Raw genomic sequence first — 27,636 nt, forward strand, 5'->3', positions numbered from 1 at the left:
TATTAAAAAGAGATTCAGCACAAACATGGATTCATAGCTGCACGGATCTTACGAGTAATTTTCCTTTCTTTGCTTTAGATGCGAGTCTGTGCTCTTCCACCCCCCCACCCCCACCCCCCCACCCCCCTCACTCCCTCACCCTTTCCTCAACCCCATTCCCCCCTGATGACTAAAAGGTGAATTATATGTTTAGTCTTTATATTATGGTTCCCTAAATGACATCGTAATGCTATTTAGGTTTTATCTGAAATGAGCGCCTCTGACATCGCTCTTAGAAGGGAATAACAAAATTTCGGACGAATCTTTGAGAATCGGGACGAAGAGCGTGAAAATGGTCCCACCTAACGCTACAACTGGCAACTGCTCTCCTGGTTATATAAGGAGGGAGACGGCCGGCCACCACCACTCTTAACTGTGCTTGAGCTGTGAGACTTATCTTAAGGTTGTGTGTCTTTCATAAATTCTCCATTAACAAAGGCTTCGGTCGCCATACTGAAGTAAACAAAACCGGCACAAGTCTAGTTTGGTCCTGTGTGGCGGCAAGTGCGCTTCAGAGCCGGTGATTAGTGACACTCACAGCTCGCCAGTGGCACCCCCAGTGATTCGTCAAGAGAAAAACCAAAAAATTTACTAAATGTATATCTTTGGTCCTTAATCTTGTTTTTTTCATTTACAACAATAATCAAACCATCGTAACCCTTTAAGATTAATATAAACCATTTGATCCATACATAAACCTCGCGCGTCATAGAGCCAGATCGCGTTCCGAATCACATCGAAACGCGGCGACGACAAACACCACCACCATCACCACCAACACTACCACCACCATCACCACTAGCGACGATATCTCCATTATCACCACCACCAGCTGCCCTACCATCACCACAGCTGCGACTACTACCACTACCACCACTATGACGGAGGAAGTGAAGGTGAAGGGCGTGACGAAGGAGAGGGAACAATGGGGGAACAAGTTCGACTTCCTCCTGTCGGTGATCGGGTTTTGTGTAGGACTTGGCAACGTCTGGAGGTTCCCTTACCTCTGTTACAAGAATGGTGGAGGTGAGTACTGTGCTGCCGTGTGCTTCCTCCTCCTCCTCCTCTTCTTCCTCCTCTTCTTCCTCCTCTTCTTCCTCCTCCTCCTCTACAGCCTTCTCCTCCTCTTCTTCTCCTTCTTTCACCTTTTGATGCTAGCTTCTTCCTTTACCACCTCTCCTCTCTCCTCTTCCCCACTCCTCTTCCCCGTCACCTCTTTCCCGTCTCCTCTTTCCCCCCTCTCTCCTCTCCCCCGTCTCCTCTTCCCTCTCTCCTCTTCCCTCTTCTCCTCCCATTCATACTCCCTTTCCTCACTTTTATTTTCTGTATTCAGTTTTTCTGGTAAGTTATTTTCAACTATTGTGATTCGTGATAATTTTTTCTGTCAGTATTTGTCATACTAGCAGCAGATGTATACTCTTCTGGTACAATGTCTGTGTAGTATGATTTAGAAATGTATCAAACATCCCAGTATGATTTCTGGTCTCATACTGATGGCGCTAGAATGATCTGATAATCATACTGGTAGTCTTAGAAGCCTTTTATGTTATACAGATGGCACAAGTACGATCCACTCTCATACTAGTGACTGTGTATACTTTAAAAAACGTTATAATTTTTGTGAAGTGTATAAAATCCATACTTACGGCCTTAGTATGATTCAGGTTCGTATTGTGTAACCTAATATTATTGTTTATCGTATTTAGTATGATTGTAAAACTATACAGTCTATATAAGTATGATTTAAACCCTAGAATGTAGATACACACTTATACAGAAAGGTTTAGTATGATTTAGTCTCATGTTTGTTATTGTTCAAAAGTCATATTTGTATAATAGTATGATATTTATATTACTGACCTCACACTGAATATGACTTAATTTTTACACCTAGTACTAGTCCAGTCTCATACTTGTCACACACGCATATGGTATTGGCTCAGTATGAAGTTGTTTCATACTGATGGTTTGTTTGTCATACTAGGAGTTTTAACTGAATCTGGTGTCAAACTAATTACCTCAATATTTAACTAGACCTAACTTAACTTTAAATCTACCCTAACCTAACCCAACTTTAAATATCTACCTTAACCTAACCTAACCAAACCAAACCTAACCTAACCAAACCAAACCTAACCTAACCAAACTTCACCAAATAACTTAATCTAATCTTCTTACAGCTATTACTACTCCTTAAAGCCGAGTTGGATTCAACCTATTTTCAAAATAATGAACAGGCATTGTTGAGTATTGATTCTCTCTCTCTCTCTCTCTCTCTTTCCCCCTCCCTCCCATTCACTTCATTGCCCCCCTCCTCTCTCTTTCTCCCCCTCCCGCTCTCTCTCCCCTTTCCTCCCCCACAAGCAAACATGGCGGTATCGACTCCACATACTGGGCACCAATAGCGATGTCTCTTATCAACGCTGCTTCTGGAGATAAGTTATTGGTGGGTTAGGTTAGGTTCCTCTAGGTTACGACTTACGTTAGGTTAGGTTAGGTGTCGGGAGATCTTTCACAGGTGCATCGCTCAGCCTCCTGCAGAAGTCTACACGCTGCCACGGTCTTTGTAAGGAGCCTGATGTGTAACGCCTAACCTAACCTAACCTAACGCCTCTGTACTTCTGTTGTGAGGGTTCTGGTGCCGATAATTCTGTTTGTGGATCGATGGGGAGGAAGGGTGAGAGAGGAGGAGGGAAAGAGAGCGAGAGAGGGGAAGAGAGAGAGGGGGCGAGAAGAGAAAGAGAGAGTAAGAGCGTAGGAGGGAAAGAGCGGGAGGGAAAGGGGAAGAGAGAGAGAGAGGATGGAGGGGGAGAGATCGGGAGAGAGAGAAAGAGAGAGAGAGGATGGGTGGAAGAGATCGGGAGAGAGAAAGAGAGTGAGAGAGGGAGAGGGAAAGAGAGACGAGGCTTCTACCTTCCTATTCCCTCCCAAGCATACCTGTAACCCCCCCTTTCTGCCCCTCCCTCCCCGCACCACCTTATGCATAGCTGAGTCTTATCTAAGTTTGATTAGTTAATTTTCAACCTCGCCCTCCCCAGCTACCCTCCCCAACCACCCTCCCCAGCTACCCTTCCCAAGCCTAGTACCCTCCCCAGTCAGTCTCTCTCTCTCTCTCTCTCTCTCTCTCTCTCTCTCTCTCTCTCTCTCTCTCATGCCACAGCACCTAACAACGTGAGGTGTGCCATTACCCACAGGTAGTTGAGGTAGATGTGGGCTCCTGAGGACTCCCACAAGAAGATGTTCCACTGATCCATTTCTCGCCATGTTGCTGAGAAAATGTTGGTTTAGTCTGTCGTGGAGCGAAGGGGAGGAGGGAGAGGGAGGGGCTGGAAAGGGAAAGGATAAAGGTATACGGAGGGAGAAGGAAACGGGTAAGGAGGTATAGGGAAAGAGGGGTAGGAGAGGAGAAAGAGGGTGGAAGGGAGAGAGAGGGAGAAAGACTCTATCTGACTGTGAGTGTATTTGACTGCATAGAACCTTTCCGTGTGTCTGGTAGCGCCCCCACGGTCTGTATTGGTGTGTCCCTCTATGGTAAACACTGTACATAGTTTCTTACCCTCTCTGTGGTCCAGGGGTCAGTCTCTGGTTCACACTGACCTGTGCCCCCCTCCCCCTGTTGTCTGGTTATCCTCGTATTTTTGTTTATGTTTCAATAAAGTAAAGAGAAATTGACTACAAAAGGCAAAACTTCACTGTCATGATTTTCAGAAGTTATTATTTTTTCTTGCTCTGTCATAATTCCTTGTTAGAGCCATTTGACAGTCATGCTTAGTTGTGCACAGTGCAAGTGTCATGTGTCACTGCCCGCTACATGACAGACATGCCTTGTGGTGCACAATGCAAGTGTCCTGTGTCACTGCCTGCCACATGACAGTCATGCCTTGTCATGCACAGTGCTAGTATCATGTGGGTCACTGCCAACCACATGACAGTCATGCCTTGTTGATGCACAGTACAAGTGGGTGTCATGTGTCACTGCATATATTGTACAACATCAACTGCCATGTGTCATTGGCAGCTGAGTGATAGTCACGGTAGAGGCTGTTGTCATTAGTTCCCCCTGAATTTTTACCCCTTCAACGACCTCCTGCAGGAGTAAGACGACGAGACAGTGACGTAGAGTGAGAGAGATAAGAGTGATGGGTTGAGAGAGATAAGAGAAAATGGGACAGATAGGAAATAAGAGAAGTGCGTCTTAAACTGATAACACCTTGTCTGGTTAATCAGTTACCTGTTGAAATGTCAGGTGAAGGGCTGATTAGTACAGAGGTCACCATGATATGATTCTTTTCTCATCTCTCAGGGGCTATGGGTGAGCGTACCTGTGTAGGTGTATACATGTAAGCGTGCTTGTTCTCTGTCGACAATCACTGCCGATGAGAACTGTAAGTGAATAAGAGGAGATTGACAGTAATAATATATAGCCCTACAGCTACCTGACAGGACATGGCATTATGTTACTGCCTTCATCATTAGGTCACAGGACTTAGCAGCGTCCCACACCAGGTGTTGTAGGGCGCGAGGACTTGGCGTGGCGTATGAACACCAAAGGGAAGTACTGCTGGCGCCAGGGTAGTGTGCCTGGTGCCGGGGCGAGGCAGACGTCGTAAGGGGCGTGGTGTTGGCTCTAGGACGGCGGAGAGGGACGTGGGTGGGTGTCGGGGTGGTGGGGACGTCCATGCTTGATGTAGGTGTTGTCTCTGTGTCACTGTTGAATGATACACACTGGTTGTGGACTCTCCTTATATCCAGTAATAGTCTTTGGCCACTGGCGCACGGGTGGGCGGGGCAGGCGGGCGGGCAGAGAGACGGACCCAGCTGCTGCCTCGTATTTTCGGACACGCGAAATTTTTCTATGCTGGTGAAGGTCAGATGGGGTCATGAGGGCCCCGGTGTCAAGAGCCCCCTCCTTTGACGGTGTCGTGGTCGAAGGGGTAGAGGAGGAAATATGCGAGAAGAGGGGATGAAAACCGCTAGTCAAGGTCGCTACTACGGCGTGTCAGCTTTGCACATTGCACCCACCCCCCGCCGGATACAGTCTAGTACAGTCTGCAGACCATCACCTTGCCAGTCTACCGCCCCTGCTTTCCCGTTCACTCTCCCACCTCTGTGTTATGTCACACCACCCACCACTCAGCCGCCCTCCCCCTCTGCTCCCTTACCCTGTATATTACATCCACCATCTTCGAGTTACGTCACCCTCTTCTCCTTCCTTCCCTCCTTCATCCTGGACGCAGTGCCCTTCCTCCGTCCTCCAATCACAACCCGTCTCCCTCGCTGCCCCACCCCTCTGGCCTCACCCCGCCCACCACTTCCACCAATCAGCTAGCTACAGCCGTCCCCTCCCCCACATTCCCATCTCGGGTATTTTTTTTTATTATTATTATTATTTATTGGGCACTCCCTTACATCCTTGTGTAAGGTGAAGCGCAGAAGCGTTTACAGCGCCCAACAGGGAAGCATGCAAAGTTCATGCTTGCCTTTAGTCTCATGAGTTAAGGGCGTAGAAGCCTGAAGAGTCAAGGGCGTAGAAGCCTGAAGAGTCAATGGTTTATGTCATCAAGTTATAGGAAGCTCCAACAACTCCCTGAATACGAATTCGCAACTTTCGACTTACAACAGGTACCTACTTTACTGCTAGATGAACAGGGACTAATGGGGGCAAGGAAGTATGTCCAAACTTTCCACCGGCCCGGGAATCGAACCCCTGACATCTTGCTTGCGAGGCAAGAGCGATGCTGCTTCTACCACCGGCCCCATCTCGAGTATCTACCTTGCAAGGGCCCGTCACCATACCTCTACCCTCCCTCACAGCCTCATCCCCACCTCACCTCAATCCTTCCCTCCTCACCTCGACTCACCCTCCCTCCCTCCCAGCCGGGGGAAGTCATGATAGTCAAGATCAAGGGTGGTGTACTGCACCCCTCAAGACTGTCCCGCACTGGTATGTACAGTAGCCTTGGTCCTGCTGCGCCCTCACCACCCACCCACCCTTACCCACCCTAAACCCTACTCCTCTCACCCACCGACCCTTACCCCCACCCTAAACCCTATCCCCTTACCCATCCACACCCAACAAAGATTAACCCGTACACGCTGGATTCTGCAGTTATGCCCCCAACACACGTGGCGCCACCGTCTGCGTGCTGACAGAAATAGATTGGCGAGTCACGCCGGTGTCAAGTGTACCGCCCCTTCCCCTTGGTTGACGCCAAGGTTCTAGGGTGTGTCAAGATGACCAAGGGCGCCACTTAAAACACCTTGACACACAGAGTGTTTTAGGGGATGTGTGTCAGGGTGTCTTAGGGGATTTATTGGGGGTGGCTAGGTAAAACCAGAATACCTCATTGGTCTCTCAAATGTCATACCGGAAACCTTTTAAGTGAGAAACAGAAGGAAGATGGGGTGGGGGGGGACTGGGAATAGGGGAGGTGGGGTGTGGAGGGGGCAGGGGGAGAGGTGTGGGGAAAGGAGGAAGATGTACAAAATTCTGCATAAGTGTCTGAGAAATAGTTGGTCTTAATGAATAAGGAGAGAGAGAAAGTTTGGGAAGCCTTCAGGTTAAGGTAAACATGTACTACACGCTCCTATTCTATTAAGATGACTATTCTTTATCAATCTGTTGATCGCATTAATCCTCAATGATACATAAGAAGGAAATTACGTGTGAAATTGCTTTAATGTTCAGTAACATGTTAAGGCCAGTGCTTGCGATGCTATGTATGATTCAAACAGGCGCGTGTAAATGTGTTCTTGGCTCTCATTGGCAGAGGGGAGATGTTTCCTGAGCGCTGATTGGCCAGAACGCGTGCCACTGAGAGAAAGAGAGAGAGGAGAAATTTCCGTGACGTCAGAAGCAGACGTCTCGCAGATCACTTGTTAGTCTAGGTTAAGTTTATGTTTTAGTTTATCACACGCGGATGTGTAGAGTACTATGAAGTCTTAATGTGAGAGGAAAACCTTAGTGAAATATTGCAAACCAGCTCGGTACGTATATATTTGTCTTAGGATGAACAAGGATACACCTCTCGCGACTCAACATTAAGCAGGGTTTTCACAATCAAATACGGTATAATTAAGCCTCAGAAAAAGTTTTATCAGTCGACAGCTTTCCAGCAAAATCTTAATAATTTATAGGAAACGTAAGCTAGATTATAATCCTTTAAATAGATATAGTTCATATAATCATTCGTCTTATCTTGTGGAAAAAAAATGTGCCTCGTGAACTAGGTCCTTGTTCGTCATGGAAGAAAAACTCGTGTGCTCGGGAGGACTGGGCTGAGGCCACGAGCCACTGACCTATATATACTGCTAATGAATATGATGTATTTCCTTCTTTGTGTACGAGCCTCTGTCCTGCATGGCAGTGAACAGTGACATTACCCACATGAACCTGACCGACGTATATGTATGTATGTATGCGTATATATATGTACATGTATATGTGTATGTATATATGTATATGTATGTATATAATATATAATAATTAACGGTTTATTGAAAGAGCTTGGCAGCCAGAAGGCTGAAAATATACAGTTGCATAATTGGGGAATGGGTTTCCATTACAAATAATATACAAGTAACATAAGTGATACAAATAAGATATATAATAACTAGATGGGGAAAAGCTCAAACTACAGTTCATTTCAACATAGTGACAGTGCAAGGAGTAAGAACATAAGAACATAAGAAAATAAGGAGTCTGCAATAGGCCGGTTGGCCTGTGCATGGCAGCTCCTGTCGAGAGTTACTACCACTCTCTATCATCCATGAATCTATCTAGCCTCCTTTTGAAACTTTCCAAAGTTCCCGCACTTACTACAAAGTTGCTAAGCTTGTTTCCTCGTCCACCACCTATTTGTGAACCAGTTTCTTCCTATCTCCTCCTAAACCTAAACTTATCCAACTTGAATCCGTTGCTCCGAGTCCTATCCTGCTCGGATATTATAAGAACTTTATCTATCCCTTTATTGATTCCTTTCACCCACTTAAATACTTCTATCATATCTCCCGCACTCTTCGTCTTTCAGGGAATGCAAGTTAAGTTTCTTTAACCTATCTTGATATGGAAGGTTTCTAAGTCCCGGAATCATTTTTGTCATTCTTCGCTGCACCGACTCTAGTGAATTTATATCCATTCTATAATAGGGCACCAGAACTGAACCATAATCGAGGTGCGGCCTGACTACAAGATATAGTTGCAATAAGACCTCTGCACTCTTGTTACTTACAACTCTAGATATAAAACCCAATACTCTGTTTGCCTTATTTCGAACATTAACCGCACTGTTTTCTAGGCCGTAGGTCCGGGCTTACAAGTACCCCAAAGGTCTCTTTCACAAGTCGACTTCTCTAGGTTGATGTTGTTAAGGCTGTATACATTACAAGTATTTGTTCTTTCAATATTAAGTACGCTGCACTTGCTGGTGTTGAATTTCATTTGCCATTTTCAGACCACCCCTGCAGTTTATTTAGATCCTCCTGTAATGCATTTGCATCCTGCCCAATTAATTTGCCGCCTTATTTTGGTGTCATCCACCCAAACTTGTTATCACTGCTGATCCCAGTATCTAAATCGTTTATGTAGATTATGAACAAGAAGTGGGCCTAGTACTGACCCCTGGGGAACCCACTGGTTACACGGCCCCACTCAGATTTAACACCATCTACGCTCACCCTCTGCGTTCTATCGGTGAGCCATGATTTTCTATCATTCTCTCGATATTATTTCTCAGAAGCCTTGATGCGGTACTCTGTCAAATGCTTTGCTAAAGTCTAAGTAAATAACATCGTAATTTTCGTCATTATCTACTACCTCGAAGACTTTCCTAAAAAACGTTAGCAGATTTGTTAGACAAGATTTTCCCTTTGTAAACCCATGTTGAGAGTCGTAGATTAATTTGCTTTTCTCTAGATGCGATCGGATGCTATCTGCTATAATTGATTCAAGAAATTTCCCCACTACTGACGTCAAACTGATCGGCCGGTAATTTAGTGATTACTGGGAGTGAATACACTGGTTTATTACAAGTTATTGATAATTTTACAATGGTTGGGACTGGGCTGTTCTTATAGCGATCAGTTCGTGCACGTATGGACTGGATGCGGTTGTGGTGTCGAACAGCAATTCTCGGGCTAGGGATCTCAGGTGGTAGTAGGAGCCGGTGTCGAGGATGGTGTAGAAGCTTCTTACCAAATTTGCAGATGAGGTCGTGGTGATGGTCAGAGAAAGTCGAAAGGGTGTGTGTGTGTGTGTGTGTACATATATGTATATGTACTGTCAATGAATATGATGCATCTCTTTGTATTCGAACCTCTGTCCTGCATGGCAGTGAACAGTGACATTACCCATATGAATCTGACTTCTATACATTTATAGCTGTTAATGAATATGATGTATTTCTTTGTGTATGAACCTCTGTCCTGCGTAGCAGTGAGAAGTGATACCACCCTCAGTGTCAAGACCTGACTGAATTACTCAGAATAGGCAAACTGTACTACAAGCTCTGCCAATAAATTTGTTAAATCTAAAAAAAAACAGGTGGTGCCATCGCCGGGGAGATGGCGCCCTGCCTACGCATCCTCTATCCACGCCCAACACCCTTCACCCACGCCCACCACGCCTACATTACTACACCCACGCCCACCACTCCCACATTATCCTTCTTGGGATTTTTTGGAATGGGATATTGTTCTGCGCGTGGGGATCTGATTTGGTATATTCTTCCCCATCCCTTCCCTCCCCTCCCGTCTCTTTCTCCCTTCACTGCTTCCCTCCTCTTCCCTCCACTATCGTCCCCTCCTACTCTCATTCCCTTCCTCACTTCCCCCAACTCCTTCCTTCCTCTCTCCTCTTCCCCCTTTCTTCCCTCCCCTCCTTTTCCCTCCTCCTCTTTCTTCCCCCTCTCTCCCTCCCCCTCCCCTTACCTTCACTCCTCTCTTTGCTGTTTTTTCCATGTCTTTTTCCTTCCTCTTCACACTTTTGTCTTTCTTGTTAGTGTAGTTATTTCACCTGCAGTTACCTAGCTTCTACGTGAGCAAGTGAGGTCCTTCTCAAACACATCATATACTAGCTAGCTAAATACAACTCAATTACACACCAGCTGGATACACGAAACACACACCCCTCGTACCAGCTGGCCAGACCCAAGCCCCCACCCCTAGGAGAGGAGGCTAAGTAGACCCCTTCAGTGGATACCGGTGGACATTTAACTCGGGGCAGCCAGGAAGCTTCCCATCAACGCCCATCATCACGGCTCAGAGGGTCAGGTTTTCGAAGGTAACTACAGTCCGCCGCCTCGATTTGTCATCATTCTCCATCGCTTCGAATCCCGAGGTGAAGGAGTTAATATTCCGCTTCTGCGACGAATAGAACCAAGTCAGGAAGGTGAGGGAGAGGTGATTGTCGCAGGGTGGGTGAGGGAGTGTCGTCCTTGGGGGCGTGGAGGTGAGGAAGGATTGTTATTGCAGAGTGGGTGAGGGGGTTTTGTTGCAGGGAGTGAGGAGGTCGTCTCCAGGGTGCTGGAGGGGGGCTAGGGAGGAGGGACACGGGATAGAGTAGCTGTGGTGAGGAGGGTTAGGCTACAGTAGTATAGGAGTATACAGTACACCAAATCTCCTCATAATGTACTGTTGTCCTTCATATCCTGCCGAGGTATGCGGGCACTCTTCCCTGCAGGGCACCACAAGGATTCAACCGCCCACCAGGTGGTTACATCAGAGGACACCAGTGGAACGCCAAAGAACCCTTGAGAGAGAGAACAACAGCTGGCGATCATGAAGGAGGACCCTTAAGCATAAGAGGACAAGTGGTGCTCTGTAAGGGACCCTTGATTAGGAGGGCAGATCGAGGTCATGGAGGAAACACGGACACAGGAGGGTTATTGTGTCCCCTCCCAGCTAGGGGTCCTGGCCTGCCTCCTGCCGTCAGATGGAAGGCTTCATGAGGTGCACGCCGGGATCAATATAGAGGCGTGAACACTTTCCGGCGTCTGGCGTCCTAGCTGCACAGCTCACTGTCGGGTCACACGCCTGCTGTTGCCGCTTGAGAGGAACAGTCATACGCATGTCGTGATGGGCGTCTAAAAGTAACCGATTCCTCCATGTCGTGACTGGTACGGTCACGTTGGCGGCATATGAGCGTGATTAAGACCGATGACGCAGGAGGTACAGCTCGTCATGTACTCACGGGACCCGCCAGCCTACGGCGTCCTCCTCAGGTTGTGTACCGTTTACGTCACTTGCTTCTAACCAATCATACTGTCGGGTACATGAAGGCTAGGTCCCGTGTCCTGTTACCTAGGTTACAAGTAACCTGCCTCACCGTGGGCCCTCCCCCAAGGTCATCACATACACCAATACTCGGTGGTTCTCTGATCAATACTCGCCACGCAAAGTCTCGTTATGGCCCATAAAGGTTCGTGTTTGTCCTCGATGCACGTCGTAATATATCACCAGATTCACCACCACGCCCCCCACCTCCCCGCGCCCTCTTTACGCACCGACCCCGCCATTCTTACATCTCTCCTCACCCTTTCCTACCCACCAACTCCGACAGACTTATATATCTTCCCGCCACAGTAATTGCATTACAGTACTTCTGCAATTAATATTTAGACTTATCCTTGAGTTATTCATAGTGTACTCCACATCCCTTCCTAACTGTTTCAATATCCTACTTGTGTCTCACCTCCACCACAGCGTTTCCTATACTTGAGTTTACCCTTGTATTGGTCTCATTTTCTTTGGTTCCATTTTCTTCTTTAATAATATGTACCAATTCCGTAATATGTGGATTAATTAAATGAGTGTGAGGTGGATGTAGTATCCTGAGTGGCTGTTGCTTTGACTTGTAGATAATGAAGCGTTTTGTAGAGCTGAAAATAAAGCTAGTTCTCTGTTTATGACTATTGGAAAACGAGAACAGGATAATATCAGAGCGGAGGTTACGAGTAATTTAAAACTGACTGTAAATTAATCCCATACACACCTCATATATTTATATCAATAATTTTACCGTAACAGAAAGTTCAAAACGCGCCTTCAAAGTGAGGTCTCTCTTTCTCTCTCCTGTGAATTAATTATTGATTACACCTCTTCTTCCCTACAGGCGCCTTCCTGATCCCGTACTGCGTGTGTGCTGGGAGGTATGCCCATGTTCTTCCTGGAGGTGGGCATGGGTCAGTTTATGAGTGAAGGAGGGATCTCGGTGTGGAAGATGTCACCGTTATTTCAAGGTCAGTATGGCGGAGACACACACACACACACACACATATACACACACACGGATATAAAAGTGAATGGAAAGATAAATAAACAAGTGAATGGTTGATATTTTATGCATAGAGATACATACATACATACATACATACATACATACATACATACATACATACATATATACATATTCAATAAAAACTATCATAGAAGTTAACAATTGGTTCAGCATATATACAGACAATGCAGCTATACAGTTCAACACGCATATAAAACACACAGGTACGGCGGTAATTAACCTGTTCTCATGGGCCTACAGGTATAGGGTTTGCAGCCATTGTAGTGTGTAACTGGCTCAACGTGTACTACATCGTCATCATCGCCTGGGCATTGTTCTACTTCATCCTGTCGTTCCAGGCTGTGCTTCCATGGACCACCTGTGATAGCTGAGTGGTACATGTGACTTACCTTTGATTTACCTGAAGATTAACCACCTTAATGGTAACTTAATCTTAGCTAATTTACCTGAACCTAACCTAACCAAACCTAACTAACCCAACCCAACCCCTTATGTGCTTAGGGCGGTTAATCTAAGGGTATAATAAGCTAGGGTGTCTAAACTTCAGGTATATCTCGCCTTTCTTACAAATGTGTTAAAAGACGAGCGCCAGTGCAGGCGGACGTAAGGATGAGTTTTTGTCTGGCGAAGGGCAGAGAGGGAGGGAAAGATGGCTGTTTGACTTCTTTATGGTGTAGGCCAGTCTTACAGGACAGTCATACAGGATAGTCTTACAGGACAGTCATACAGGATAGTCTTACAGGACAGTCATACAGGATAGTCTTACAGGACAGTCATACAGGATAGTCTTACAGGACAGTCATACAGGATAGTCTTACAGGACAGTCATACAGGATAGTCTTACAGGACAGTCATACAGGATAGTCTTACAGGACAGTCATACAGGATAGTCTTACAGGACAGTCATACAGGATAGTCTTACTGGACAGTCATACAGGATAGTCTTACTGGACAGTCATACAGGATAGTCTTACAGGACAGTCATACAGGATAGTCTTACAGGACAGTCATACAGGATAGTCTTACAGGACAGTCATACAGGATAGTCTTACAGGACAGTCATACAGGATAGTCTTACTGGACAGTCATCAGGATAGTCTTACAGGACAGTCATACAGGATAGTCTTACAGGACAGTCATACAGGATAGTCTTACAGGACAGTCATACAGGATAGTCTTACTGGACAGTCATACAGAATAGTCTTACTGGACAGTCATACAGGATAGTCTTACAGGACAGTCATACAGGATAGTCTTACAGAATACAGGATAGTCTACTGGACAGTCATACAGGATAGTCTTACAGGACAGTCATACAGGATAGTCTTACAGGACAGTCACACAGATAGCTACAGGACAGTCATACAGATAGTCTTACAGGACAGTCATACAGGATAGTCTTACAGGACAGTCATACAGGATAGTCTTACAGGACAGTCATACAGGATAGTCTTACAGGACAGTCATACAGATAGTCTTACTGGACAGTCATACAGGATAGTCTTACAGGACAGTCATACAGGATAGTCTTAGGACAGTCACAGGATAGTCTTACAGGACAGTCATACAGGATAGTCTTACAGGACAGTCATACAGGATAGTCTTACTGACAGTCATGCAGGATAGTCTTACAGGACACATACAGGATAGTCTTACTGGACAGTCATACAGGATAGTCTTACAGGACAGTCATACAGGATAGTCTTACAGACAGTCATACAGAATAGTCTTACTGGACAGTCATACAGGATAGTCTTACAGGACAGTCATACAGATAGTCTTACAGGACAGTCATACAGGATAGTCTTACAGGACAGTCATACAGGATAGTCTTACAGGACAGTCATACAGGATAGTCTTACAGGACAGTCATACAGGATAGTCTTACAGGACAGTCATACAGATAGTCTTACAGAACAGTCATACAGGATAGTCTTACTGGACAGTCATACAGGATAGTCTTACAGGACAGTCATACAGGATAGTCTTACAGAACAGTCATACAGAATAGTCTTACTGGACAGTCATACAGGATAGTCTTACAGGACAGTCTACAGGATAGTCTACAGGACAGTCATACAGGATAGTCTTACAGGACAGTCATACAGGATAGTCTTACAGAACAGTCATACAGGATAGTCTTACAGGACAGTCATACAGGATAGTCTTACTGGACAGTCATACAGGATAGTCTTACTGACAGTCATAGAATAGTCTTACTGAAATGGATAGTCTTACAGGACAGTCATACAGGATAGTCTTACAGGACAGTCATACAGGATAGTCTTACAGAACAGTCATACAGGATAGTCTTACTGGACAGTCATACAGAATAGTCTTACAGAACAGTCATACAGGATAGTCTTACAGAACAGTCATACATGATAGTCTTACAGGACAGTCATACAGGATAGTCTGACAGGACAGTCATACAGGATAGTCTTACAGGATATTCATTCAGGATAGTCTTACAGGACAGTCATGCAGGATAGTCTTACAGGACAGTCTTACAGGATAGCCTTACAGGACAGTCATGCAGGATAGTCTTACTGGACAGTCATACAGGATAGTCTTACAGGACAGTCATACAGAATAGTCTTACTGGACAGTCATACAGGATAGTCTTACAGGACATTCATACAGGATAATCTTACTGGACAGTCATACAGGATAGTCTTACAGGACATTCATACAGGATAGTCTTACAGGACAGTCTTACAGGACAGTCATACAGGCCAGTCTTACAGGACAGTCATGGAAGACAGGCAGACAGAACATCTACTTTGTCTTTTCCTGATAAGTAACTTTTTTCTCCTCTCTCTTCCTACAGGTGGAACACTGAGGCGTGCGTGTCCTTCAGTGGAGAGACTAACCACTCCTTCATTCAGGAGCTCAAAGACAATAACATTTTACCCAAGGACTCCGTCGTCGAATTCTGGGAGTAAGTTCCTTTGAGAAGATGTTTACAGCACGAGAGAGAGAGAGAGGGGGATGTTCCTTAAAGACACCTTCTTGTATTCAGTCATCATACTCTAAGGTTTAAGCCATTATAATTCTCAAGGGATTCAGTCTTCATCATCCTCAAGGGATTAAGTCATCATAGTGTAGTGTAGAGGTTATTTCATCATCATATTCAAGGGATTAAATCATTATACTCTTAAGTCATCATCATACTCAAGAAGACTTAATCACACTTAGTCATATCCTGAGTAACATGATGGTGGTACACAGTAACATGATGGCCGCTTGCTCTCATCGACCATTCCCCCCCACCCCACCCAAGTCAGGACATGACACACAAATGACTCTCTCGTGGTTGGAGAGTCTGTGTGAGTCAGGTGGTTAATGTAACAAAATTATATGAATCAGAGGTGGTGGGGAGTGTGTGTGAGTCAGTGAAAAGTCCACACTTAGTAAAATGCCAATTGTCACTTGCAAAATGTAAACAGATTTCCAGCTGTGTGTGTGTGTGTGTGTGTGTGTTACATCAGTATTGTTAATCTGTGTTGAGAGAGAGAGTAACAGTAACATTATTTTGCAGTAACCGCGTGCTTCAGATCACAGATGGGGTGGGCACACTCGGCACGATGGTCTGGCCTCTGTTCGGTACTCTGATATTCTCCTGGGTGTGCACTTACTTCGCCATCTGGAAGGGCGTGAAGGTTACCGGCAAGATCATGTATTTCACAGGTAAGCCAATCACCTCAGAACATCGTTCTCGGAACATTTAACATCATCACCAGCCAATCACTTCCTCCCCGTTTGCAATACTTGGCAGTATGTGAAATAGTTGCCATTAATCGCAAACAACGCCCCCGAGACGAGAGTGAACCGGCGCTCTTTATTAACCAGCATTATATTTCAGAAATGATTTGATTTGATGATGATGCTGTACTAACGAGACATCTTTACAGCCACTTTCCCGTATGTGATGCTAACGGCTCTGCTGGTCCGTGGGGCGACGCTGCCTGGGGCTTCTGAGGGTATTCGATTCTACCTCGAACCCAAATGGGAGAAAATCCTCGACTATCAGGTAATAACCAGTGTTTTCAGGGCCAAAGCTACTGGGTCGCTGCTGCAGGCTGTTGCCGTCTCGGGTCCTCGTCCTTCTGTCAACAGGTAACTCATATGTATTGCTCGATCACCAGTCTCCTCCCCAACACCTCTGTCTATCACATGTATTATTGCTCGTTACTTATGTAAAATTTTTTACTCTTATGATGTTCGTGCATTGAGTAACATTATTGGTTTGGGAACTGTTATCCAGCCAACGCGAGTTACAGGTTCCCTGGCCCAGCCCCGCTCTGAGCCACTCATCAACTCGGTGGAAATGTGGCTTTGTCTTCGCCCTAAGATTAATGTCTCATTCTGGTCGACATAATAGCCATTCCCGGTCGCCGGGGGGAGAGTGACACGACTGTTGTGCGGCATGATAGACTCTGTGTCTTAGGAATGTCAGTCTCAAGTTTATTGTATCCGATGTCAGTTGTGTTGTTGAACTTAAAATGTTATGATTATCAGCCGAGTCAGTGTTCAGTATCTACCAAGTTATAATGACTGACAATTCCCGGCACAAGTCATCTATACTATGGAGCATTTTGCTGACCTTCATCTTTCCCCTGAAAGATGGTCAGAGCTATATTTACCCTGGTCCTTAGATGCATCTAATCCTTATCTGGCAACTTTATAACACTTGGCGAGTCAAACTCACTGTAGTAGAAGATGAAGGAGCGCACGAGGTGACTTAGTGAGCAATCTATTCAGACGACCAGTCTTGGCCATCAACCTTGTTGGTGGCTCAGCCTGGTCTCCCAGGGGTAACATACTTGGCTCATGTTTTGCATGTAGATGCACGAATAATGCATTGATAAAGAACTAAGCGGTCATGAAGATGGCAGATGAGATAATAAAGGACTGGGGGGTAGGGAAGGGAGGGCCCACTGAGGACTAGCTGCCATGCTAATACTGAGAGATGACTTCATCATGACTGCTCTCTTGAAAGAAAGCCCCTGGCCAAGTATAAAGCATTACTCTGTTTTGTCATCTTGGTCTTTTATTTTCGAAAAAAAACAAAAAAATGGGACATTGAAATATGTCATACTGTACTGAAACACTGGTCATATGGCATGTGGATGGCAGGTCCACACGTCGCTGAGCCTTCAGTCCAGGTTGGTCAATATGGCTTTTTACTCGGTAGGTGTGGAACGATGCTGGCACGCAGGTCTTCTATTCCTACGCGGTGGCTCTCGGTGGGATGATCGCTCTTGGCTCCTACAACAAGTTCAACAACAACTTCGTGAGTCAGTGTGCCATCTTGTGTGTGTGTAACTCCTGCACTTCATTATTCGCCGGGTTTGGCATCTTCAGTATCCTCGGCTTCATGAGCTACCAACTGGAGCTCCCCATGGAGCAGGTCGCAGAGGCTGGTACGTGACACACTTACGTCCTCCCTGAATTTATTTAGAAAATGAAGCTATTTAAATAATTTCATCACCATGTTAATGATATAACTTTAGGTAGGATGTGTCTATGAAAATTTATAAGCAATATTTATATACATATACTGTATTATGAATAATTACTAACATTTTTCTGTTCATGGTCAGGACCTGGGTTGGCCTTCATTGCATATCCTAAGGCTATGGCGTCTATGCCCTTGGCGCCCCTCTGGTCAGCCCTCTTCTTCTGTATGATCCTCATGGTCGGTCTAGACTCCCAGTTCGTCCAGGTCAGTACCCCAGTACACATCCAGGGTCATGCCGGGGTCAGTAGGGGAAAACTGGTATCCCGTTTGAGGCTGTAGTGCGCACTTTATGGGTCATGAGATAAATTATAAAAACAAAACAGTCGAGAATTAAATTACCAGGAATTCATTTAAGATACAGGTAGTTCTGCTATAACGCGATAATTTTAGCCCTGTAAATATCAAGAAGAAAATCGTGGTTAGAAAGCTAAAGGGCTTATGGAGAAATAGGGTTAGTAGATTACTCAAATCGAAAAAATTTAGTAGAAGTTAGGCCTAATACAGATAGTACAGTTCAGCTAAATGTTGCGATCTATATCTATTAATGAAACTAAGCAGTAAATGTAAACTTTACTTGGATGGGGGAGAAGGGTGATTTTGAGGTTGAAAATCAGAGCCTTCAAGGTTTATCCCTCTTTACGATCATCACCGGAATTCTATCACCAGAACGCTTCTTGTTGATATTCTTCTTTACTATATTCACAGTTAATACATACCACAAAATTGGAGAAATAGTAAGCAAAAATCGCGTTATAGCAAACAAGCGTTCGCGTTATGCAAATATCGTTCCTAATTCATAAATCGCGTTAGAGCAAATTCGCGTTATCAAAACACGCGTTATAGCAGAACTCACTGTATTATTAAGACACTGGGGATAAAAGAGAGAGAGAGAGAGAGAGAGAGAGAGAGAGAGAGAGAGAGCTTCCTCGAGACATTTATCACCCGAGATCAAAAGGCCTCCACACTACTTATCATTTACTTGGGTGTGATGCAGGTAGAGTCGGTGGTCACAGCCATTGTGGACCTGTTCCCTGACTACCTCCGTGTTGGACGCAGGAGGGAGGTGCTGGTTGGGGCCGTCTGCCTAATCGACTTTGCCATCGGGTGCACAATGGTCACTCAGGTACGTGTTGTCACAGAGAGGAATATTCCTCTCTTGGACTCAATTGCCATATTGTGATGAACACACACACACACACACAGGATAAAAGAAAAAAATAGAATAATACATCTTGATATATATTCAATACAAGCATATCTGTTTTACTGCAATATAGATATTTATGTACATGTTTTATTATGTGTTCCAGGGAGGAATGTACGTTTTCCAAATCTTTGACTCCTTCTCGGCCAGTGGCATTATCCTGCTGACCATCTGTTTCTGTGAGTGTATGGTTATTGCCTGGGTGTACGGCGCCAAGAGGTTCTCAGACAATGTGAACATGATGTTGGGTCATGCCATTAACCCCTACTTCACCATCTGCTGGAAGTTCATCACTCCCACCCTCACGCTGGTCAGTAACGATGTTCAAGGTCTTCCTCTTAAAATGTGATAAAGGAAGAGGTTTCTCAATATAGATCTAAATTTTGATGCTCTCCATTAGCAGATGAAAAAGGCAGATTGTAACCCGTGCACTAGTAACAAGTGTTAGTCAGTCCAAGAGTCTGTTACTGGCAGGTTTTACTGTACATTGCTTGGAAAATGAAGGCCATAAACTTTAGTATTTCATCTTGACTGTTCTTGAGCATGGAATGTATTCTGAAACTTACTTCTTCTTGAGTCCGAATTACCGGGTATTTACTTTTCCTAAAACATTCTTGGAATATATAGTAATGAAACATTTATTATTTCTGATCAGTCATTAGACAATCTTACTGGTTTAGCTTCTGTTTGATGATAATCTAGACGTGTGAAAAATGTCTTTTCTAACAACGCTGTGTTTCAGTTACAAATTCACATGAGGCACTGCCTTAAATTCATTTGTCCTTTTTGCAAGATTTTTTATTAGTAATAAATGACAAAGTTAGTTATCTGGTTGGCAGCCATTCACGTTTTTCCTTTATCTCCAGAGTATGGTAATCTTTGCCCTGATCTTCCAATCTGCGCTGACCTACAACAAGACTTATGTGTACCCTGTCTGGGCTCAGTGCATGGGCTGGCTCCTTGTGTTTGGTTCCTTGGTATGGATCCCCGGCTTCACCTTCTACAAGTTTTTCCAGTACCCCGGCACCTTCAGGGAGGTAAGTCTCCCATTCCACATGGGGAAGTTTCTTCCACAAATATTGGGTCCACAACAAAGATTTGCAGCCAAGATCACCCAGCTAGATCACTCGACCAAGTTTGTAAACTAAAACAGAAACAAATTTAAGAATATAATATACAGTAAGTCCTCGTTTAACGTCCCCCCCACCCCCGATAACATTGTTTCGCTATAACGTCACTATTCTTTAGATACCCATGATTCAGATAACGTCCTGCCGATTCAGTATAACGTCGTCACGGACTACTTTGTACGGCGCATCACCCCCTCTCATCTTGGCGCGCTACGCTCTCACCCGCGGAGTGTCACGGCGTCCCCAAGCGTCGCCAGTCTTTGTTAAGCTACCACAGCATTCGTGTGTGTTTAAGTGTTATTGCTCTTAATACTGTACTCTAACCATTCGAAATGGCTTCCAAGCACCCATCAAGTGCTACTGATGCTAGTGTTGTGAAGGACCCATGTAAGACCATTAGCAAAGCTACGAAAATGGAGGTTTTAAACCGGGAGGAGGAGCCATCCACCTGGTCTCAGTGGCTCACCTCCCTCCTCTTTCTCTTTCTGTCCCGCCCTCCTCCTCCGCTCCACTGTCCACCACACACTCGCTCCACCACCTCCGTTCATCAGTGAGTACAATACAAAATGATTTAGTTTATTTATATACTGTATATATATATATATATATATATATATATATATATATATATATATATATATATATATATATATATATATATATATATATATATATATATATATATATATATATATATATATATATATATATATATATATATATATATATATACATACAGCTAGACCTCTAATTTACATGCTAATTAATTTACTTAAGCCGACGATTTTAATCACGACTTACGACCAAGAGATTTTAATTTTTTTTTTCAAATGACATGCATTTTCTATAACCAAACGTTTCCAGTTAATGTAGTCTCCATGTATAATTAGAAAATTATGGGGCCCTATGTGCATTCAGCTGACTACATTAAAGGTAAGTGCTCAGTCACACTGTATCCATTCCTTATTACAGGTATTTATTACTTCACCGTACTGTATCCATTCTTCATTATTCATTACTTTTACTGTACTGTATTTCATTGTAGATTTTTTATTAAATTTTTTATCTGTGTCGACTTAATTTACCTGGATTTGTCCCTAACCTCGTAAGTCGGGTCTATCTGTGTAATAATATATATATATATATATATATATATATATATATATATATATATATATATATATATATATATATATATATATATATATATATATATATATATATATATATATATATATATATATATATATATATATATATATATATATATATATATATAAATACTATTTTCTATAAAAATGCCATTGAATTTCTGTACATGTAATGTATTTTATGGGGCAAAGGGAGGCTAGGGAACATAACTCCCGTATTTTATCTATTTCTTGTGGGGAAAATTGATTACGGTAACGTTGTTTCTGTTATCGTCACGGTTTTCAGGAAAGGAACCACGACGTTAAGCGGGGACTTACTGTATTCTTAAACTAATGGATATTAACCATGAGTGGTGTAGGTTTCAAATTTTAAGTATATCTAAAGAAAATTTTTTCTCAGTGTATTATCAAGGAGAGCCTTTTCAAGTACTGTATCTAAATAGCTTTTTTAGTCTTAAATTAATGTTCGGCCCAAGTGAAGTAATTTGAAAATTTATATACAGTATACTGTACTGTACTTTGTTGAGGGCTCATTAAGTCTGAATAGCCTACTTTCTCACACTAATTTTATAATATTTATCAATCTTGTGTGTGTGACCATGATATGGATCAAACGAATGTCATTAATGTTAACCTTACAGAAGTGGATTGCATCTACGCCTCCCATTTTGAAGGCCCACCACTTGAGGCCTCAGGACTGGGAGGAGAATTCCGACCTCCCATATAAGAAGACCATGACCATGGATCCACTTACTGAAGATGCATAAACTTCCCCTTCCCAGGGACTCCTCAGGGAGCCAACCACGATGAAACAGGTGAAAGAAGGAAAAATCCACCTGTTTCTTCTGAGATGTTCCAGAAGCAAGAAATCGTCCACTCATTCCTGCTGTCGACTGATATCTTGATGGAACATTTTAAAATGTCTTCTTACCCTGAGTATGGATGCAATAATCCTCAGAGATTTCCATTCAGGGGAAAGTAAAAGTAAACGAGCCTGTAGATGATGATTAACGAAAGTGACAGATGTAACAGTGATAAGCACTCCCACCTTACTGTTTGTGACTTGTTATGAAAGAAACGTCTGGCAACCGTAGACCATAGGTTGTTTGGGCTGTATTCGTGATGTAGGTTTATTCTCACATTGTTATGACCATACTGTAGGTGCATCGAGGTGGTTAGTACTCACCTGGCAGAGATGCGACAGAATATGCAAGCAATACAGTATTAATATTACTCTACAGCATCTTAATAGCTACAGTTAAATGGCTACTTTAGTTCTGTCACATAAAGCTGACCAGGATGTATTGTGTGCTCAATTTAGCAACCATATTAGTCATTTTATAAGACAAAAAAATGTGGTTACCCCATCACCTACTGCATATGAGGAGCAAGTTGTGTCTACCATGAGGTGCACTGCCTAAAAAAAGTCTTCTGTAACATCCTGGTCAGGTTGTTGAGACGAGGCCAAGGCAGTATTAGCATGAAGTATTTATTTAAAGACAGAAACACTAGTAAAAATTGTCGCCTCGTCACGTACTACTTAGGAACTTAGAACACGTGACTCTGCTGGATATGTTGAAGGTGGTCAGTTGCCATCTGCTGACCGGGGAAACACCGTCCAAGGTTGAAACTAAAGTAAAAGACCTCTCGATGACTATCTCCCTGAAGCAAATGTACGAAAAACAAGCAAAGTCCATTGCCAAATGCTGTATCAGTATTTTCGTTTGTGTTTTCCTTAAATGATGGAATCACAGAGAAAAGTATTTTGTTTTTCTATTTGTGGATGATTGAAGTGAGACTTCATGAGCCTTTGTATCCGCCTTGGTGCTGCTCCGTTATCCAGCGTTGGAAATGTGGTAACGGCTATTTTGTGCTGTACAATATTAGAGTTAAGCCCTAGTCGGGAATAACTTTGAGTACTATATAGAAATTCTATGTAGGAATTGTTCAAAGTGTAATGTTAGATAGTGTCGGATGCTGAAACAGCAACGACATCAAAAATGTTACTTTGACTGATCTGTTAATGCCCATCTCACATTTGTTTATAGTCACTGTTGTCATTTTATTCATGAATCATCGTCTTGTGCATATTCTGTAGTTACTCATTTGTATCATTCCATATTGTCATGTTTATGTGTTACATAATGCCATAGTTGCATAAATTCATGTATAGTGCATAAGTATCTGCATAATGGGTGGAAGGCACTAGGCAAGGACACTTCAGTTTTCCCGTCTGGTCCACCTCACTCACTCTCATGTATACTGTATATAACTACAGTCTGTCACACACACTTGCGTTTATCCTAGACTAAAGTTAGAAATAATAACTTGAGGAACTGATGTACCGGGTTGCGTCTTGCTGCTCTTAATTCGTTAAACCCCTTATATGAGGTAGGTTGGTGGGCCTTTCAGTGGAACCTGTGTAACAACCATATCTGGGCAGGAGACAAAGATGTAACCATGATACAGGTTCAAGAAAAACACAGAAGCACCGACGACATTGGTTCGAATCAAGAAAAGGTCACTTGAAAGTTAGCCATTTATTGCCATGGAATTTTTATTCTAATTATAACACTTATTGTTGCTCCCCGGCCAGCCAAACATATGCTCCTGCTAAGAGCCAAACTTATTTACAATTTCCGGTGTAGATTCTGAGAGCTATCTGTATGCAGTGTAACAAACATGTGTATGACTTTTGTTTAGTGATGTGTCATCAGCAGGTCAACTGAAGACGGAGCTTAGCACTACAATATTCCATACAATATTTCCTTTACCTCATAATTCTCCTCGCGGAAATGGTAACACATCTCGCTTCGTCTCATGATCATTAATGTTTTTGTAAAATATTAGTAAATACAAGACTTTGAATGGTATGCCACAAGGCTTAACTGTGTTGTTTGAAGATGATGTTACCTGTGTGTCCGAGAAACTTGACAATAAGAACTTGGCCCAAAAAGGTTATCTGTAATATTTGGCAACACAGTGCTTAACTCTGACAGAATGGCTTGTTAAACTTGGCATATCGCTGAACAAACTTGGCATCCCATGCTCAAGAAAAATTCCAAGGCGTTGCCAAAAGTGAAAGGGTACTACCATGGCCGGCAATATACACTAACACACTTCTTTACCATTAACAGTTATGGTTGAACATGTTTGTGTAATTTTCTTTTAAGCCAAATAGGTATGGGAATTTCAAATATTAATTTTGACATTTTGGTAGATCATATTTTTAATCTACGCTTTGCAAACGAAGTTTTCATGACATGAGTTGTTTTATATTTTTACATTATTTTCTAGGTGGCATCATCATTGATCACAGCCATAATAAGCTTGGGTGAGCTTCACTCATTGGTGATATTTAAAACTTAAGTTGCAGGGATCAGATTTGTCAATGTCGGCCTTGTTGCAATCATCCGTAACTAGGAACTGCCTGTTTGCCTTCATATTGTAGCATTTATGTTCATTCATAATATTGTTATTCAAAATCATTATCTGTGTTATATGATAAGTAATTCGCTCATTATAACAATGTGCTCGGAATTGTCTTCCATTCTCTCAAACAGGATAATGGAACATCATTTAATTTTCCTATTTTAGGATTTTTTTTCATTCAGGCACTACGGGGCAATCGTTTCCATGGGCTAACTCAAGCAGTGAAGTGCTTGTTAATACAACACTAATGGTGCTGGAGTGATGTATTACCCGTCTACCTTAACATGGAACAACAGCCTCAGTCACTTGTATTTAGTATTAAGTTCTATGAACTTTTATAGTTTTAAGGCTTGAGCTGCCAGTGTCTTCACAAGGGAAGGAGCGAACTTGGTACAACCATCAGTATCAAATTTCGTGTGTTTACTGTACTTGTGTAGCCGTCAATTGTGTTGGTGGTGGAGCCCGGCACACCCCGCCCATGTTCCATAGCGCTTATCGTCGTATTTGATATTTAGTGCAGCCGAGCACTGTTTACCCATGTACCCGTACCTGGGGTAATGTTCAGCCTCGTGCCTCCACCATATTGTGGGGATACACAGTAAAGCCCTTTAATGTTCTTATTAACCACCGTCTGCAGGTTATAAGTTATAAACTTTTGTTTGCCATGTTATTCAAAGTTTATCCTAGTATACAGTAATGTAATTATGGTACTGAAAATAATTTATCAAAAATTATATGGTAATACTGTAACAACAATAATGAGGAATAACGGGCAGGTTTTAATTATGACGTTAGGCTATGATGTGATGCACCACACCCGAGGCTTGAACTACCTGTATTGAGAAATTATGAGTGAACAAATTTAAAAATGATACTTGTTCAGGCCGGTTCCGTGAAATATCTCATCTTATCCGATCAATTCACTGAACAGTAATTTCATTTCTTGTTCGCCAGCATTGTTGAAATATGACGTATCTAGGTACTCCGTTGTTAAATATATTCTTGTTGGTTAAGGAGTAAAGCAATTAGTGTTCAGCAACTGTAAGAGGCAGCAGGTGTCGCGTCCATTATATAATTTGTGACCCTGACAACCATACACTTCATGTTTGTGACCTCCTTATCTAAAAAAAAATAATAATCTTCAAGTATTCTTACTCTTCTTAATACTTGTTCGAATTTTTGGAAAGTGGGGACGCTTTTGAGGTCCATGCGAGAATTACAGTGTTTATTCTCCCTCCGTAAAGCTTGGCGTGCCGAGTATGAACATGAGCGATGATGTGTTATAATTAGTGGGAGGACGTCCGCCGCCTCACAGTTTGTTTACGCTTCTGAAGGTGCTGTGCAGAGCTTTGGTCTTAAACTCTGTTACTGGCGATTTCTGGACAGTGTTTAATTAAATGCTATATTATCTATACATATGCGTATTTGGGAACAATAATTTAACAACCAGTTTAGATTTAATTGTCAAAATGTTAACAGAATGTGTAAAAAGCTGGCAGGGCAGAGAAAAGAACTTTTGCAGTGACCAACGGAGCTCTTTCCCGACTTTTCGATGATTGGCCGCTTGTCATAAGAACCTAAGGAGACTACAAATTACTTGAAGGAAAGTGTTCTGTTGGTGAGCTGTAAAACTATATTTTCTTACTGTAAAATAAATATATTGTCTGTATTGTTAAATTAGAAGCATCAAATTAAAAAATATATATAGGTTTTCTTTTCTTCCACATTCCTCTTGTTGCCTTCACCTACAAAGACGAAGAATATTGAAATAAAGTTACAGAGACAAGGAATTTGTACGTTGATATCAGTAAAGTTTTATATAAAGACTTTTTTGCATTTCTCCACGGGTTAAGTACTTATTGTCATATTACAATCATCTTTTTCTTTTGTCCTTTTCACCACTGATCGACTAAGTAGCCACTTTGGCGATCGGTCACGCTAGGGTTTCGGTGAAGTTGTCTCAAGACTCGATGGGTTGGAGAAAGGAAACTCATAATGTGCTCTTTGAATATATATTGTATTGGATGTACAGTGCAGCTTGGTGCTGGGAAGCTGCTGCGTGGTTAGCAGCGTGGAGTAGAGAGCTGGTTGGTGAGGAGCTTGCTCGGTGTTGTGCTCGTGGCTGTAGGTAGAAGAAGAGGCTGTTCATGGCGAGGTCAGGGCCTTGATGGCTGACCTCGCTTTGTCAGACGTCGCTAGAAGCTGACCTTAGACCACGAGGCATTGACTGGGTAACCCGAAGGATCGCTAGTCAGCAACAAACGGCAATTGTAGTTGTAGGGGAAATTTCCACGACAATTTATCTGTTACGCTCTGTTGGCAAGTAGTGGGCATGCACCGGCTCCTGAATGTACCTGAACCTGCTCCAGTCCAGTGTTGGTCAAGTCTGGTCTTGAAAGAGCTTACACTCGGTCCCGCCACAACACTTTCTGGCAGATTGTTCCAAGAGTTTGTAGGGTTCTCCCTACAAACGCTTGTCGCTGAGTACGAACCCCGCGAATTCCCAGTGTATGCCTCGTGGTCTAGGTCAACCAGCGCCGCCTTACATAACGGAGGTCAACGATTAAGCCACGCCTACCTCCGCTATATAAGACCTGACCTCGTGGTAACCTCTCTCTTCTACCTACACCAACCAGCAAGCAACACCTCCTCCTCCTCCTCCTGCCTGGCGGTCCTCCTCCCCGCCAGCTAGCATGGCGACCCACAAGCTATCCTCCTCTGAGCACCCTCACCAACCAGCTCTCTCTACATCACGCTTGTAACCAATTTGCCTTCCCAGCACCAAGCTGCACTGTACATCCAATACAACATGTATACAGAGAGCACATTGTGAGTTTCCTTTCTCCATCCCATCCTAAGTG

General features: G+C 43.3%; 1 protein-coding gene across 1 annotated transcript; it reads left to right on the forward strand.

Annotated features, from left to right (window-relative positions):
• Window positions 1-394: 394 nt before the first annotated feature.
• Window positions 395-26,482, forward strand: LOC121870131 (sodium- and chloride-dependent GABA transporter 2-like). Its single transcript, XM_042371906.1, is given in 13 exon segments — window positions 395-1,065; window positions 12,149-12,176; window positions 12,178-12,275; window positions 12,575-12,700; window positions 15,161-15,275; window positions 15,876-16,024; window positions 16,249-16,367; window positions 17,532-17,760; window positions 17,941-18,062; window positions 18,853-18,981; window positions 19,169-19,372; window positions 19,929-20,099; window positions 21,985-26,482. Coding segments are annotated over 13 exon segments (1,764 nt in total). The 5' UTR covers window positions 395-917; the 3' UTR covers window positions 22,111-26,482.
• The last annotated feature ends 1,154 nt before the right edge of the window (window positions 26,483-27,636 follow it).

Source organism: Homarus americanus, unplaced genomic scaffold (genome assembly GCF_018991925.1).
Source record: "Homarus americanus isolate GMGI-L3 unplaced genomic scaffold, GMGI_Hamer_2.0 scaffold32335, whole genome shotgun sequence".
In the NCBI taxonomy this organism is placed as follows: domain Eukaryota; kingdom Metazoa; phylum Arthropoda; class Malacostraca; order Decapoda; family Nephropidae; genus Homarus; species Homarus americanus.